Raw genomic sequence first — 16569 nt, forward strand, 5'->3', positions numbered from 1 at the left:
AGCCCATCCCATATCATCCGTGGCTGCTTTCACACTACACAGGTGAGAAGAGTAACTGACGGAGATGAGATGCCCACAGAGCCTAAAATATTTGGTTATTTGCAGAAAAGTTCTGCCCGCCCCTATTTTGGATATAGTGTTGAAACTTTGTGTTGCTAAATAACGTGATTTTTTTCCCCAAATGCAATATAATGATGTGGATCCTTTTGCAACAGGCACACAAGCACACACACACTTTCTTCCCAAATTTTCACCAATGTTACTACGTAGTCTTAAATGAGATCAATATTGTATTTATCTTTTTTTTTAAAGATTTATTCATTTTATTACAAAGTCAGATATACAGAGAGGAGGAGAGACAGAGAGGAAGATCCTCCGTCCGCTGTTTCACTCCCCAAGTGAGCCGCAACGGCCGGTGCACGCCGATCCGATGCCGGGAACCAGGAACCTCTTCCTCCGGGTCTCCCGTGTGGGTGCAGGGTCCCAAAGCCCTGGGCCGTCCTCGACCGCTTTCCCAGGCCACAAGCAGGGAGCTGGATGGGAAGTGGAGCTTCCGGGATTAGAACCGGCGCTCATATGGGATCCCGGGACTTTCAAGGCGAGGACTTTAGCCGCTAGACCACGCCGCCGGGCCCAATATTGTGTTTATCTTACCACAAGTATCAATACTATTTAGGATATAGCAATGTGGCAAGCTACCATTGTTTTCCATTCCTACACATATTTTACTGCCCCAAGGAGTTAATGCTAAAAGAAAAATTAAATAGCTCTAGTACCATACAAGCAGATTTCATAGGAAAAACATTATGCTGATAAGTTATTTCATAATGAAAAATGGTCGATTAACTAAAACACGACAATCTTATGTAGTAATGGGATTTAAAATATATAAAGTGGAACCCAGCATGATGGCTCAACTGGTTAATCTTCCTTGTTGCAAGTGCCACAATCCTATATGGGTGCCGGTTGGCTTTCCACTTCCCATCCTGCTCCGTTTCTGGCCTGGAAAGCAGCTGAGGACAGTCCGAAGCCTTGAGACTGTGCACCTGTGTGGGATACTCAAAAGAGGCTCTTGGCTCTTGGCTATGGATCAGCTCAGCTGCAGCAATTGTGGCCATTTGGGGAGTGAACCAGCGGATGCAAGAGCTTTCTCCCTATAAGTCTGACTTTCCAATTAAAAATAAAAAAAAAACCCCCTAACTTATTAAAAACAAACACACACCTCTTGGGTGTGTGTGTTGTGGTGTAGTAATGACACCACTGCCCAGGAGTCTCACATCCCACATTCGGGTACCAACTTTCACTTCCAGTCCAGCCCCCTTACTATGAGGCAGCAGGTGCTGTCCCAGGCACTTGGGTCCCTGCCACCCACCTGTCTGATTCCAGGTTCCTGGTCTCTGCCTGACCCAGTCCTCAACTCTGGCCGTTGAAACCATTTGCGGAATGAACCAAACCATGGAAAATCTATTTCAAAACAGCAAAACTGAAACAACTCAGTCCTATAGGAGCCACCATCGGCATATAGATGTTCATTTTCTATATTATTGCCTTGAGCCAGTTATCCCTACACTGAACACTTTAGAGAGGGGAAAGCCAAAAATCAAGAGGGTTTCACTAAATCCGAGTTTCAGAATTACTGAAATTCAGGTTGTTAAGCGCCATCCCCTAGTTTGATTCTGCAGGTTGGGTAGCGCTCGAGAACTGGCAACTCCAACATCTCAGGTTGAAACCGTCGGTCCAGGTCCACACTGAGCTAACCACCGGCCCAGAATCATGTTTTCCCTTCCTTCATTCCGCTTTGCCCAGACAGCCCGAAAAGCGCTTCCGAAATGCGAGACAGATGACTCCAAGATGCACGAAAAGTGACTCCGACCAGCGAGATAACTCGCGCACAGCTTCCGGGCCGCCCCAAACCGCGCGAGAATTCACGTGCCGGCGCGGCGTTAGCGTCACGTCGGCGACAGCCACGTCCGGTGTTCCGCGGAGCAAGATGGCGATTCCGGGCAGGCAGTGAGTGATGGGGAGTCAGGCGGGGGCACGAAGCACTGAGGAGAACCGTATTTGTGGCCGCGGAGTGAAAGTGCGCTGAAGTCAAGGGGCTGTGTCGTCCTCATTAGATACGGGAAACCCCGAGGAGTTTTCAGGCACATATCCCCTCCCCCAGACATGTTCCAGGCTGGCAGCCCCAAGTTTGAGAGGGAGAGAAACTTGTGAGGAAATACAGGAAGTGAGGCTGAGGGGCAGAGAGCGAGACTTTTCTATTTTCCCAAAGCTCGGTCTGAGGCCCCTCAGTCTTGCTTCCTACCCCGCGCTTGAGTTTCTCCCCGCTTGGCTGCGCTCGGGGTGGTGGTGGTGGTGGTGGTGGGGTGGTTGGGAGAAGAGAATGTTCCCGGCTTCCCTGAGGGGACCTTGTCCTTGACAGGCCTCGGACGCCAGGGTCGGCACGCAGGATTGGGATGTACGTCCGTGGGGGCGATGCTTTCGCGTGTCACCCTTACTTGGGACGCGGCTTCTCGCTCTCGTCTTTACAGACACCAAGGGAGACTTGGAGGAGTCGGGGCTGTGGGCGAGGGTCAGGTGTCCCCACACAAGGCAGCTGAGCCTAATGGGTGAATGGGGTAGGGGCTTGGGTCAGGTGTCCCCACACAAGGCAAGTGAGCCTAATGCAGGAAATGGGGTGGGGGCGTGGGGCAGGTGTTCCAAGGCAGGTGAGCCTAAGGGAAGATAACGGGAACTTGCCAGGATGGTGTGGGTTTCTTAGATGAACTCCGCCTCCCCCCTTCTTAAAAAGTAACAGCACAGCCGGGAGGCGTGGGGAGAACTAGCCATTTTCTTGAGAAGTCCAGCCACAGGATTTTTCACCAACATGAACTGAGTTTTTGCACTGCCGTGTTTTTGCAAAACCCTTACTGACCATCTACAACATTTCTCAACTCTTCGTTCATTCTCTGATGAAAACGAGCCGGGCCTGTACCCGCAATCACAGGGGTAATTACAAAAACCTGTGACATAGTGAATGTGAGCTTGTTGCAAATCAGAAACAGCCCGCTGAGTGTAGGCCGTCTCACTTTGGCAGCTTCCTCTGGAGCAGGCAGTAGCGTGTTTTTTTGTTTTGATTGTAAATAACACTTCATGGTATAATCTCTGTTTCGAAAAAAAAAAATGCAGGTATGGGCTTATTTTGCCAAAGAAAACACAGCAGTTGCACCCTGTTCTACAGAAACCTTCAGTGTTTGAAAATGATTCTGATGAGGATGAGGAGGTAAGGGAATTTACGCTTTACTCCTGCGTTGTTGGGAATGTGAATTTAAAAAAACAACAAAAAATGAGCTTATGTGTGTGTGCTTGCCTTTTGCGGTGTTTATAGAGTATCATTTAGAGAAATAACAAAAGGAGAATTTAAAGAAAGAAGCTCTGCTGGTTTTTATAATTTTTTTTTTAGAATGTCTGAATTCCAGTTACTTTGAATCGGTTACAGTTTTTTCACAGAACTAAAACTGATGCAAGAAAATTATTGGTGTTAAGATTCCTAGAAGATGAAGAACTTGTTACCAGCCACACAGTTCCAGCTTTGTTAATCGTGCTGCAAGATGGCGCTTGCGCCCTTTTCAGGGCCTGCCTTTTGTTACTTCAGCTTGTGCTGAAGTTGCTGAGTAATGACGACTGTCATGATGGTTGTGGACAAGTTACCGTAGAGGGTCCTCCAGTAATTCCTACTATGAATGTTTTCTATCTTGGCAACCCAAACAGTGTTTCCTATGAAATCTATACTCCACCCCACGCCACCCCCAGTTTAGAGCAGCGACAAACCCAACTATGAGCTTATCTAACACTTCAGACTTTCTAAAAAAAATTTTTTTAATAAATTTTATTTTTTAGAATGATTACATGGTGGATCAGGGTGGGAGGGATTTAGGTTTAGGGAAAATTGGGTGTACTCATTGTTTCCAAATTTACTGTTTCTTGTTGTTTCTGGGGGAAGAGAGACAAAGGGGGAAACTACTCATGACTTCCCACACATCCCAGTAACAATTGCCTTTGCTACCGATTTCCCTGGTACTACCTCTTCTGTGGCAGAAAAGGAGCTTCTCTTTTATGGACGTTTTTACTGATTATCTACAGGTTCAGCACCCCAAATCCAATATTCCAAATGCTTCCAAATGCAAAGGTTTTTAAGTACCAACATGACTTCACAAGTGGAAAATTCCATATCTGACCTCATGTTGTTGTAGAGTGCGAGAGCGATCACACAGGACTCAGCTGTAGGATGTTCAGGAGGAGTCTTTATTGCCCAAACCTGGGTACAGCAGCTCCCACTACACTGCAGGAAGTACTGCACTGCATGTCAGAAGCCAGGGGTTTTTAAGCCCTCACCTTCCAATTAGTTTGGAAGGTACACAGTACAACCTTTTAGCAGGAAGGAGGAAGGGAAGGTCCGGAGGCACTGAGTACTTCCCACGAAGGATATAATTAACATTTCAGGGCTGTTAGCCCACCCCCCCTTCAGGAACTCTTTGTAAGTACACAGTTAGCTTCACAGACTCCACCAAGCTGTGAACAGAAAGTGGTGGGGGCATAGCCATGTTCCATTTGCCCAAATGTCAAGGGGTGCTGGCTATCACTGGTTGCACCTCATAACAATGTGACGAGTCATAGGTGGAACAGGTGCATTATAAGTACTGTACAAAGTACCCTTAGACTGGGTGTGCAAAGTATATATAAAATACACATGAGTTTTGTGTTTAGTCTTGGATTCTATCCTCAAAACTCATTATGTATGTATGCCAAAATATGAAACTTAAAATCTGAACTTTTCATTCCAAACATTTTAGATCAGAGATACTTGTAATAGCTAAGCAAGTAATTGCATGTATTTGATATTTCTTTATTTTTGATGAAATTGGCTTTAGGGTTTTAAAAAATTAGATATAATTTGCATAAAATAAAATTTATAGATGCTGAGTGTATAGGTTGCTGATTCGTGACAGATGTCTTTGTCCTCATCCTGGTGTGGAGAACCTTTTTCCCCTGAAGGTGCTCTGGGTCCTCCCCTAGGCAAAAATGATTGCCCATGCATTCTCTCAGGGAGATTAGTTTTACTTTTTGTAGAAGTTCTTATGAAAAAGATCATGCATACCATCAATCTGATCTTGTTGTAGAACCATATTTTCTTTAAAGATTTATTTATATTTATTGGAAAGGTTTACAGAGAGAAGGACAGAGAAGGATCTTCCTTCTGCTGGTTCACTTCCCAAATGGCCACAACGGCCAAGCCTGAGCTGATCTTAAGCCAGGAGTTAGGAGCGTCTTCGGGTCTCTCCCATGCAGGTGCAGGTTCCCAAGGCTTTGGGCAGTACTCCACTGCTTTCCCAGGCCCCAGGCAGGGAGCTGGATGGAAAGCGATGCAGCCAGGACACAAACTTGGGCCCATATGGGATGCTGGTGCTTTGAAGGTGGAGGTTGAGTCACAATGTTGGCCCCAAATCCTACTTTTCTTACAGTAGATATTTTTCCTTAAGAGTGACTTGACGTTTTTCAGTTTTGTTTTCACCTCTTTTATAAAATGTAAGTAATTATTCATAAGAAAAATCAAAGTCACTTCTGAATTTTCTACTTCTATGTAGCCAACTACATTAATTTCAGATAAGGTGTTGAGGCAGGTACCAGTTACAACTCTTGAATTACTTTCTCAAAATACTTTGTTTTTGTCAATATGTAATACCTGGCTAAGGCTAAGAGTTGATCAGTTCTGTCGTTGTGGCCTTTATGTCTTATCCTCTGTAGTAGCCTCATAGCACAGTCTCTTGGGGACTGTATACAGATGGTTAGGAAGCTGTGAAGTGATCAACTTTCACTGGAACTGTGCAGTGGATATCTTGGGGTCTTGGTCTTTATCTGAGCTGGTGATTTATGATGTGGTTCGGTGTTTCCTCATGTTGTTGGGTAGCAGCATGAATAGTGTTCCATTTTCTTTACATACTCATGCGTTAGATGCTTGTTTATCTTTGCTACTGTGGATACTGTTGCACTAAGTATAAGAACCATGATACCTGTTTGATGTTCTGTTTCATTTCCTTTGGATATATAAATATATACATATATATAGTTTTTCTTTATACTATTTTCCATAGTAGCTGTACTAGTTTACATGCTCACCAGCTGTGTGAAGTTTTTTTTTGGCCAGCACTTATCTTTTGCTTTCTAGTATCAGCCATTCTAACAAGGATGATTGACCATTGTCTTGCATTTCCCTGATTATTAATGATACTGTGCATGTTTTTACAACCTGCTGACCACCGAACATGTTTTTGAGAAATGTGTATTGTGTTTATTCCCCACTTTAAAAAAAATATTTTTATTGCAAAGTCAGATATATAGAGAGAGGAGGAGAGACAGAGAGGAAGATCTTCCATCTGATGATTCACTCCCCAAGTGACCACAAAGGCTGGAGCTGAGCCGATCCGGAGCCAGGAGCCAGGAACTTTCTTCGGATCTCCCACATGTGTGCAGGGCCCCAAGGCTTTGGGCTGTACTCAGCTGCATTCTCAGGTCACAGGCAGGGAGCTGGATGGGAAGCGGGGCTGCTGGGATTAGAACCAGTGCGCATGTGGGATCCCGGGGCTTTCAAGGCGAGGACTTTAGCCACTAAGTCACGGCACCGGGCGCAATTCTATTTTTTTTTTTTAAATGGATTTGTTAGTTAAATCAATTTTTTTTTTTTTAAAGATTTTATTGTTATTGGAAAGCCGGATATACAGAGAGGAGGAGAGACAGAGAGGAAGATCTTCCATCCGATGTTTCACTCCCCAAGTGAGCCTCAACGGGCCGGTGCGCGCCAATCCGATGCTGGGACCAGGAACCTCTTCCAGGTCTCCCACACGGGTGCAGGGTCCCAAAGCCTTGGGCCGTCCTCGACTGCTTTCCCAGGCCACAAGCAGGGAGCTGGATGGGAAGTGGAACTGCCGGGATTAGAACCGGCGCCCATATGGGATCCCGGGGCATTCAAGGCGAGGACTTTAGCCGCTAGGCCATGCCGCCGGGCCCGCAATTCTATTTTTAATCAGATTTTTTTTGTTGAGTTGTTCTATCCATGTTCCTAATATTAATCCCTTATCAGATACATAGTTGGCAAATATTTTCTCTCATTCTGGAGATTCTCTTCACTCATTTGTTTCCTTTGTTAAATACATTTTTGAATTAAAATGTTTTCAACTTAGATTGATAGGTTTACCTAGACAAGTCTGTCATAAGTTAAGGAATGAGTATGCAGTGTTGCTTTGAACCAATGTGTAGTTTACTGAAACAGACTTGTAAATGTTAATATAATGAAGACTGAAATTTGAAAAGGAAGTACTTCTGAGGATTCCTGTGTGCCCTTTGCACTTCATTTGATCTTTATCCTGTAATGGGTTATTGTTATTCTCATTTTATAGACAAGGAAATTGTTTATAATTTCCTTGGTTAATTAATTTATCCAAGGTTAATTAATTTATCTGGGGCCATGCAGGTAATAAGTGGCAACATTTGGATTTGAACACAGGCCTCTTTGACCCCTAAATCTGTACCTTTTCCATTCTGTGTGTGTGTGTGTGTGTGTGTGTGTGTGTGCGCACGCAAGATTTTACTTACTGGGAATATAGAGCAACAGAGATCCATTTTTCTGTCTGCTGGTTCATTCCCTAAATAGCCACAACAGCCACATCTGTGCCAGATTGAAGTGAGGAACCAGGAACCCCTTCCTGGCTCCCGAGAAGAGTTGCAAGTACTTAGGCCATCCTCCACTGCTTTCCCTGATGCCTTAGCAGAAAGCTGGATTGGAAGTGGAATGGGCTGAAGCATGAGGAGGACCAGTGGCAGCATGTAGTGTAGCCGGCTAGAAGGCAGCCTGCAACTTCGGTTTGCGTCCTGCTTGCTTTGCTTGCTATCCAGCTCCCTGTTGATCTACCTGGAAAGCAACAGATGATGGTCTAGGTAGCCTATGTAGGAAACCAGGATGGGGTTACAGGTTCCTGGATTTGCACTAGTCCTGCTCACTGCTCCATCCTGTTTGAGTAATAGTTAGAAAATGTAAATGAAATGTGAAAGATGAAGTGATTCACTTTTCTGTAGGAGTAGGCATTTACACAGCATTTAAGGTTGTTTTAAAATGAGTAAAAACAAGGTTGGAGATCATTTCCTTTGGGAGAGAATAGTGAATAATATAGTAAAAATACAAGGCAATTTTCATGAAATAATGTGAATCAAGGAGGGAGTTAAGGGAAAAGTTGTAGATTTTACTATTGGTTTATATTTGTGAGTAGCTTTTGAGTTCAGAAATGTGGTCACACTTTTGTCCTGGGAAGGTAACTTGAGTTACGAAACACACAGGAAGAAATGAGAATTGAAGACCAAGGTTTCTGTTAGAAGGGCTCTATAGCAGTTCAGGTGAGAGATGAAGACCATAATAAAGACAAAATCAGTGGGAATAAACCAGGTCAAATATGAGATACAGAGAAATAAACCATCACATTGTTTGTTTTTGTTTTTTTTTTTTTTAAACCATCACATTGACTAAGTAGAAGCATGAGGACTCAAACTTCCTGTTCTGGGGCTGGTACAGTGGCTTTGCAAGCTAATCTTCAGCCTGCAGTTCATGTCCTGGCTGTTCCACCTCAATCCAGCTCCCTGTTTTTGGGCTGGCAGTGGAAAATAGCCCAATTCCCAAGCCCTTACGGCCCTTGTGACCATTGGTAGTGAAACAGCAGGTGGAGGAGCTCTCTGTCTCCTCTTCATAAATCTGCCTCTCAAATAAAAGGAAATTGTTAAAAAAATTTTTTGTGGGTAGCTAAGAAGGTTAATACAAGAGGAAGGAGAAATCGGATGCATAAGCTCTATATTTTACAGTAAGGTAGAAAAATAAATGCCGTTTGATATTTATTTGCAACTTAAAAATATATTCATAGATGATTTATTGTATTTATTTGAAAGCAGAAAGAGACACATCCATCTTCCATTGACTGGTTCACCTCTCAAATGCCTGTGGTAGCCAGGGGTGGACCAGGCCAGAATCAATAACCAAGCACTCAGTCTGGGTCTCCTGATAGCCCTGGCCTGAGTAACCATCTGGGGCATGAACTGGCGGATGGAAGCTCTCTCCCTCCATCTCTCCTCTCTGTCACTGTGACTCTCTCAGATGAATCAACTTTAAAAAAAAAAAAAGCTAAGCTCTAAATTGCATAGCATATATTCTTCATTTTAAGGTGTACAATTTGAAAGTTGTGGAGCTAATTTTAGAATGTTTTTATAACCCAGATAGAAATGTGTGCCATTACTATTCATTCCATGTTCTCATACCCCTCAGCCCTGGTGACTGTCAATCTGAGTTGTGTTTCATGGTGTTGCCTGTACTGCATGTTCAGTAAGTAAAGAGAATCATGCAGTAGGAGGCCATTGGCTTAGTGTGATTTCCAAGGTTATAACGTGCATCAGTACATTGATTACAGAGTAATGTCCCATTTCTGTAGATATCACGTTTGACTTATCCATTTGTCATCGACTGGACATTTTGTGTCTCCAGTTTCTGACTATTATAATAATGCTGCTAGGAATGTTTGCATACAGGTTTTTGTGTGGACTTGTGTCTTCACTTCCATTAGACTGTACAAAAGAATGAAGTCTAGTCCCCAGAAGTACATTTTTTTAGTGGTCAGCTGTATGTGAGTAATATATTAATATACTATTTATATGTTTGTGAAGGTTTGGTATATATTAGCTAATATATATTAAATAGTAAATTCTTATTAAAATCTTGTTTGCACAGGTAGTCAACAAGTTAGGCAACAAGTAAAACTGAGTACTTTGGAAAGTGTACCTTTTGGTTGCACTCCTAGAGCATTTGATACGCTTGGAGAGGGGCTGTTAAAAGCAAAGCTGCAATTCTCTGCAATTCAGCAGGAACAATTAGGTCTCTTAAGCTCGTGGTTTTTGTGCAGTGGGCCAGTAGAGGGGGCCCTAGCACACAGATTGTCTTTGATTATCTGCTTGTATTCAGGGTCACTTTAAAAGTGGAAAAGCGATAGAGTCCAGCACTTGTAATTATTGAGTAGCTCTTTTTGGAACTATTGGAACTGATTAGGAATTACCATTTGGGACAAAGGTGGAAGGGTAGCAAGGGGAGGGAGTTTTCAGCTCATGAGTAAGAAAGCGAATTCTGATAGCTGCTGGCAAATCCTAACTGTTTGAGAGGTTTTGCAATCACATTAATGTTCCATTTTTTCCAGCTCAGCCACTCTTTTTCAGTCTTGTTTTTAACCACTTCCCTTTCTTCTCTGGAGTTACATTAGTGGTTTTAATTTCCTTGCTACCTGTCTTTTCCCCTTTAAATACGCTTCAAATACAGTTGTAAGATTAATTTACCTAAAAGCACAGTTCTAACCACTGTTGCTCCCTTGCTCTGGAACTAATTGTATTTTAAATGTAATTTGTTAGGCCTAATTGAAAGCCATCCCCGTTCTCTGACCTCGCCATGTTTATTATCACTTTCTCCTAACTGCGCTGCTTGCACAGTACACTAGCATGGATGGAGTTTTTCACAACTCCACTTTCCTTTACAATGAGTAGTCTCATCATCTCCACGTCAAGATTGTAGTCACCCGGGCCCAGTGTGGTAGCCTAGTGGCTAAAGTCCTTGCCTTTCATGTACTGGAATCCCATGTGGGCGCTGGTTCTTCCCATGCAGCTCCCTGCTAAAAAGTAGCCTGGGAAAGCAGTCGAGGACAGCCCAAAGCCTTGGGACCCTGCACCCAAATGGGAAGCTAGGAAGAAGCTGCTGGCTCCTGGCTTCGGATCAGCTCAGCTCTGGCTGTTGGGGCCACTTGGGGAGTGAATCAGCAGATGAAAGCTCTTTCTTTCTGTCTCTCTTCCTCTTTGTGACTTTCCAGCAAAAATAAAATGAATCTCAAAGAAAAAAAGATTGTAGTCATCCATTAAACTCTAGTGTGAAAGATAGAGCTCAAGATGCTTTTTCTCCACTGGAAATGCTTTTTTTCATATTCTAATGCTTTTTATCTTTCTTAAAGCACTCAACTTTTTAGTCCATATGCTGTATATTGTTTGTATATATGTCTTGTCACTGTTGAATAATGATTTTTCTAAGATTTAGAGAAACACAGAGAGATCTTGCTTCCTCTGGTTCACTCCTCAGCCGCAACAGTCAGGGCTGGGCCATGCCAAAGCAAGAAGCTTATCTGGGTCTCCACATGGTGACAGTGACCCAAACACTGGGACCAACTCTGACTGCTTTCTGAGGTGCATTAGTGGGGAGCTGGATCAGAAGTGGACCAGTGAAACTCAAGCCAGAACCCAAATGGGATATCTGCCTTGCAGGCTGCGGCTTAGCCTGTTATACCACAGTGTACGAAGAAATTAGTTCCACAAGATAAGATTTTAATGTCTAGGCTGGTTTCCAAGTATGAGTAAGTTTATTTACTGAGTTGTTTTAGCTGTTTGTATTGTAAAAAGCCAGATAGTGAATGTTTTAAGGTTTTTAGGTCAGCTGCTAATTTTATTCCCAGTGTAAAAGTAGCTTTTAAACCTATATAAATGATAAGCATGAGTAATGAATGCGAATACAATTTCAGCAACAGAAACAGATGTGAGTTGGATTTGGCCCATATCCTATAACTTGGTGGGTCCTCAGCTATGTAATTATTCCCAAAAGCACTTGTGGAAACATATTTCACACGTGTTAGAAGCTGGTTGATGACTGAGATAGTTGGATATTGCATGACAGATTAAACTTTTAAGAAACGTTAATGATAAATACTTGTTATTTTCTTCGGCACATGATGAATTTTTCTCAATCTTGGCAATCAAAATGCTTATTTCTACACAGTAGTGTACTTGTGAAATCTAATTTTCCAACATAGTTCGTATGCCATGAGGAAATGTGATGATAAGAAAATTGTTGCTTTGGATGCTATCTAGCTGTTTGACCTCTTTGAAACAAAGTGTTTGGCCTGGCGGCGTGGCCTAGTGGCTAAAGTCCTCGCTTTGAACGCCCCGGGATCCCATATGGGCGCCGGTTCTAATCCCGGAAGCTCCACTTCCCATCCAGCTCCCTGCTTGTGGCCTGGGAAAGCAGTCGAGGACGGCCCAGAGCATTGGGACCCTGCACCCGTGTGGGAGATCTGGAAGAGGTTCCTGGTTCCCGGCTTTGGATCAGCGCAGCACCGGCCATTGCGGCTCACTTGGGGAGTGAACCATTGGACGGAAGATCTTCCTCTCTGTCTCTCCTCCTCTCTGTATATCTGACTTTGTAATAAAATAAATAAATCTTAAAAAAAAAAAAAAACTGAATCAGAAGCAACAGGAGGATTCCATCCCAGGCACCGTGTAATTACAAGAACAGAAATTAAATGTCTGTTAGTTTCCTTTCCCAAAGAAGATAATGTGTAGTGAACCACCTGGGTGCTGCATGTAATTTTGAATTCCCAATCAATCTGTTTTCTCTTAAAAAATTTTTTAAAGATAACATTTGTTTGAAAGAGCGACAGAATAGGAAAGGGTGCCGGGAGAGCTTTCCAAGAACGAGAGCTTGAGCACTTATGTCCTCCATTTCTCTTTTTAAATGGACACAGGATCCAAATCTGGGCCAAGCTGAAGCCAGGAGCAAGGAATTTCATCCTGATTTCCCACAGGGGTGGTGGGGCAAGTCCTTGAGCCATTTACCTTTGCCTAGACACATGAACTTGAAACAATCTGATGTGGAGCAGCACCAGCCTATTTATTTGGAAGGCAGAGACAGAGATGTTATATCTACTAGTTGTTGTTCTCCAAATGCCCCCAGGGCCACACCAAAGCCCGTGGGTATCCAGGGTGGATCTGCCAGAGTGGTGGCAAGGACTCAACCTCAGGCCATTGCCTGTTGACTCCCAAGGTGTACACCAGCATGAACCTGGAATTGGGGCCAGAGCCAGGACTCAGAACCAGGCCCTCCGAGTACAGGCATCCCAAATCCCAAGCACCTTTTTTTTTTTTTTTTAAACTATGCCATATACCCACCCTTTTCTCCCTCTTCGTGCCTTGTTCCTCAGAACATGTTCCTTGGAACCATCCTCCTTTTTTATTCCCTCCACCTCTGTGGATAGTTTTTCTTCCTCAGCTTTCCAGTCCACAAAGGGCACTCCTTGTTTCCTAGCCTGATAAGTTTTATGCCTGTCATTCCAAAGGTTTGGCCTTGGAACAAGAGAAGGCTGCAGCATGTTTTAATTTGCTAACTTGAAAGAAAGAGAACTTTGAGTTGCTTTCCTAGATTTAAGATCTTGGGCAGTTTGTTCAATCTCGCTTGATTTCATTTCCTGTATTAAATCTCTCTAATATTGCTGACTTTTAATTTGTATTTCAAGGATTAGAGTTAGTGTGCCTTTGGTGTCTAGTACAGTGCATGACACATACTAGAAATACAGTAAGTGGTAGCTCTGCTGCAATAATAATGTCTCCTGTGCATGCAATAATTATTAATCACCACTGCCTGAGAGTTTCCTGTGCTCCACATCTCACTCTGACAGTCATACTTGTCATCCTGGCTTTTTTGTGTGTGATCTTTTAATTGACTCGATCTGCAGTTGGGATTGTGACTGTTAGCTAAGAACTATCATGTAAGACATGTTCCACAAATAAGGTAGTAATACCTACATGATTAGTAAATTTGTTATTTTTACTATTGAATTTGGTTTGCATGTAATTGTGTTATACCCTTTTTACTCATCCTGTTTCACTGACGATATCTAATTAAGATAGCAAAATTTTTACTTCCAAATTTGCTAAATTAGCAAATTCTATTTTTCAGAACCTTACACATCATTATATATTAACATGCTCTGGTATTGACTGACTTTAAAACAAAATTCATTTCTGAAAGTATTCACTCTATTTTCATGTTGTTTCACTGTGTATAGTCAGACAAAAAGCAATAATCCTCCATCTCTTAGATTTATCAAAAGCTGAAAATAAAATAGATCACATCACTTTCTGAAACAAAATTACTTTTATTAGTTTAGTAATAATTTGAGGTTACTTTAAAGATAAGAGGCAGCATTTGGAAGAAGATTCATTTCCTGCCTTTCAGCTTTATCTGCAAGAACTACATCTTCAGTGTCAAGAGATTGTGTATTTATAACTGAGCTCTAATAAAGTCTGTACTGGGGATGCTGCCCACCTGACTTGGTCATTGTGATTATATATGAGGTGCCAAACTATTGCTTGTTTTTTTGAAAAAAAGTTATCAAGCATATTTCATTAAAATTTGCCCCAAACATAGACTACAAGAATTTTGACTGTTGTAATGTTACACCTATACAGTTAGTGATATTTCTTTTGAAAACAAGGTTGTGTTTAGAAATGGAATTATCTTGTACTTTCCTTTCATTGATGATTAAGAATAATTGAAAGAGGTACTGTTTATTAGTACATGTTTTCACTGAATTTATAAATGCTACCATTTTTTGCTGGAGTAACAGAATATTGACAACCAGGTTCTGATCCCTGCTCACACCCCACGCATTTAAGCCTACACTGCATGTGATACTCTTTCCTGTGAGCAATCTTAAATTACACTATATTGTATATTTCCTTCCTAGTTGTACTCCTTTTTGCAATATCCTTTTGTCTCAGAGACATTGCCACACAAAGCAGGCATATTAGCAGGGAACTAGATTGGAAGTAGAGTGGACAACACTAACTAGTGTCAGTATGGAATGTCAGTGCTTAAGGTGGTGGTTTGCCTGATGTCACAGTTCAGACTACCATTTGGGTTTACCAGATGCAACATACTTCTATGTAAAAAAAAAAATTCTGCAATAAATCTTAAAAAGTTGTTTTTTTGTTGTGGGGTTTTTTGTTTGTTTGTTTGTTTTTTGTTTTTTGTTTTTGTTTTTTTTTGTCTCCTGGTGTGGTCCCTGGCCCTGGGCAGAGCAGTGTTGCTTTCTGGAGTGTTAATGCTGGATACAGGAGGTGGGATGGGCTCTGAATTGACTCATTTGTATGTGAAAGCTGCTCCTGGGTGAGCCCTTTACTTTCTCTGAGAATCGACCATTCCTTAGAGTGGGGAGTAGGTGTCAAATAGACAAAGAGAGAATCTAAGATCTGGCCAGCCTTGTGACCCAGTGGCTTAAACTGCTTCTTGGATACACACAATGCCTATCAGAGTGCCAGCTCCCTACTGATACACCTGGGAATGTAGCAGATCATGGCCCAAGAATTTGGACTTTTTATAATGTACTTGGGAGACCCAGATAGAGGTCCTGGCTCATTGCTTCAGCCTGGCCCAGCACTAGCTGTTAATAGACATTTGGGAAGTGAATCATCAGATGGAACATCTCTCTTTCAAATAAACAAATTTTTTAATGAGAACAAAATTTAGAAAACAAAGGATGAAATCCTTATTCTTCCATACTTACTCTTTTATACTTATTTCTGTACTTATTCTAAAACTTATTTTGCTATGCAAGCTAGCAAAATAAGTTTTCACTTTGGATTTCTACCAACTGGACCAATTTATCAAATATGGGGATTATTTACTTTTGAAATTTTTGGTACAGTCAGCTTATAAAATTTTCCGAATTTAGAGATGTTTGGGAAATGTGTAGAAGTTGTTTAATATTTTTATGAAAATACATTCTGTCTAAATTTTCAGATTATTAGCAAATTGTTCATAGTAGCATTTTAAAATCTTTTGTTCATTACTTGGATCTCCTCATTTTTCTTTTGAAAGAACCAGCTTTTGATTTTATTGTTTGTTTTCTGTTGAGTAGGTTTTTAATTTTATTATTTTGTTTTCTGTTGGGTAGGTTTTTGCCTATTTTTATTTTTGTTACTCTGTAAATCTATCAGTCTTTTCGGCGTAATCTTAATCTTTTTTATTTTCATATCCTTTTATTTAAAAACAATCTTTATTTGAAAGGCAGAGTGCTGTTGTATTCCTCCAAATGACCAGACCTGGGCCAGGCTGAAATCAAAATTCCATCCAGGTCTCCCACATGGGTTGCAGGGCCAAAGTACTTGGACCATTTTTGACTGCTCTTCCAGATGCATTATCAGAAAAGCTATATTGGAAGTGGAAGAACTAGGGCTTGAACCAGCATTGCAGCATGTGATGCTGGCTTTGCAAGTGGTAACCTAACCCAGTTGCACCATAGTGTTGACCTTATTTCATTTTATGAAAAGGTTAAGAAACAAATAGAGGTTTTCCACCCACTGGTTCATTCCCCAAATTGCTTGCTATAGGTAAGGCTGAGTCAGGTCAAAACTAGCAGCCCAGAACTGCATCCAGGTCTCGCGTGTGGACAGCAGGGACTGCAGGGACCCTGGCACTGGCACTTCATCTGCTGCTTCCCCAGGGCTGGAAGCAAGGTTGGGAACAGAGTGCCTCACAGTGGAACCAGACACTCAGATGGGATGTGCTAATGTCCCAAGTGGTGACTTGGCTGCTGTAATCTTACATTCTCCCGGACACATAGAAATATGTGAACGTATTTTTTAATGCTATTTTAACCATATCAGAAATTTTCTAGTATAGGTATTTTTGTATTT

General features: G+C 42.1%; 1 protein-coding gene across 2 annotated transcripts in view; it reads left to right on the top strand.

Moving 5' to 3' along the window:
- The first annotated feature begins 1868 nt into the window (after positions 1–1868).
- Positions 1869–16569, top strand: part of NSRP1 (nuclear speckle splicing regulatory protein 1) — a 41480-nt gene continuing 26779 nt past the window's right edge. The window contains exons 1-2 of one of the 2 annotated variants that reach the window (XM_004593938.4): positions 1869–2010; positions 3169–3262. In XM_004593938.4, coding sequence (XP_004593995.2) covers positions 1991–2010; positions 3169–3262 — 114 coding nt within the window. In that variant the 5' untranslated portion in view covers positions 1869–1990. The remainder of the gene's footprint in view (positions 2011–3168; positions 3263–16569) is intronic. The other variant, XM_058675967.1, reaches the window with a different exon arrangement.

Source organism: Ochotona princeps, chromosome 17 (genome assembly GCF_030435755.1).
Source record: "Ochotona princeps isolate mOchPri1 chromosome 17, mOchPri1.hap1, whole genome shotgun sequence".
NCBI lineage: Eukaryota > Metazoa > Chordata > Mammalia > Lagomorpha > Ochotonidae > Ochotona > Ochotona princeps.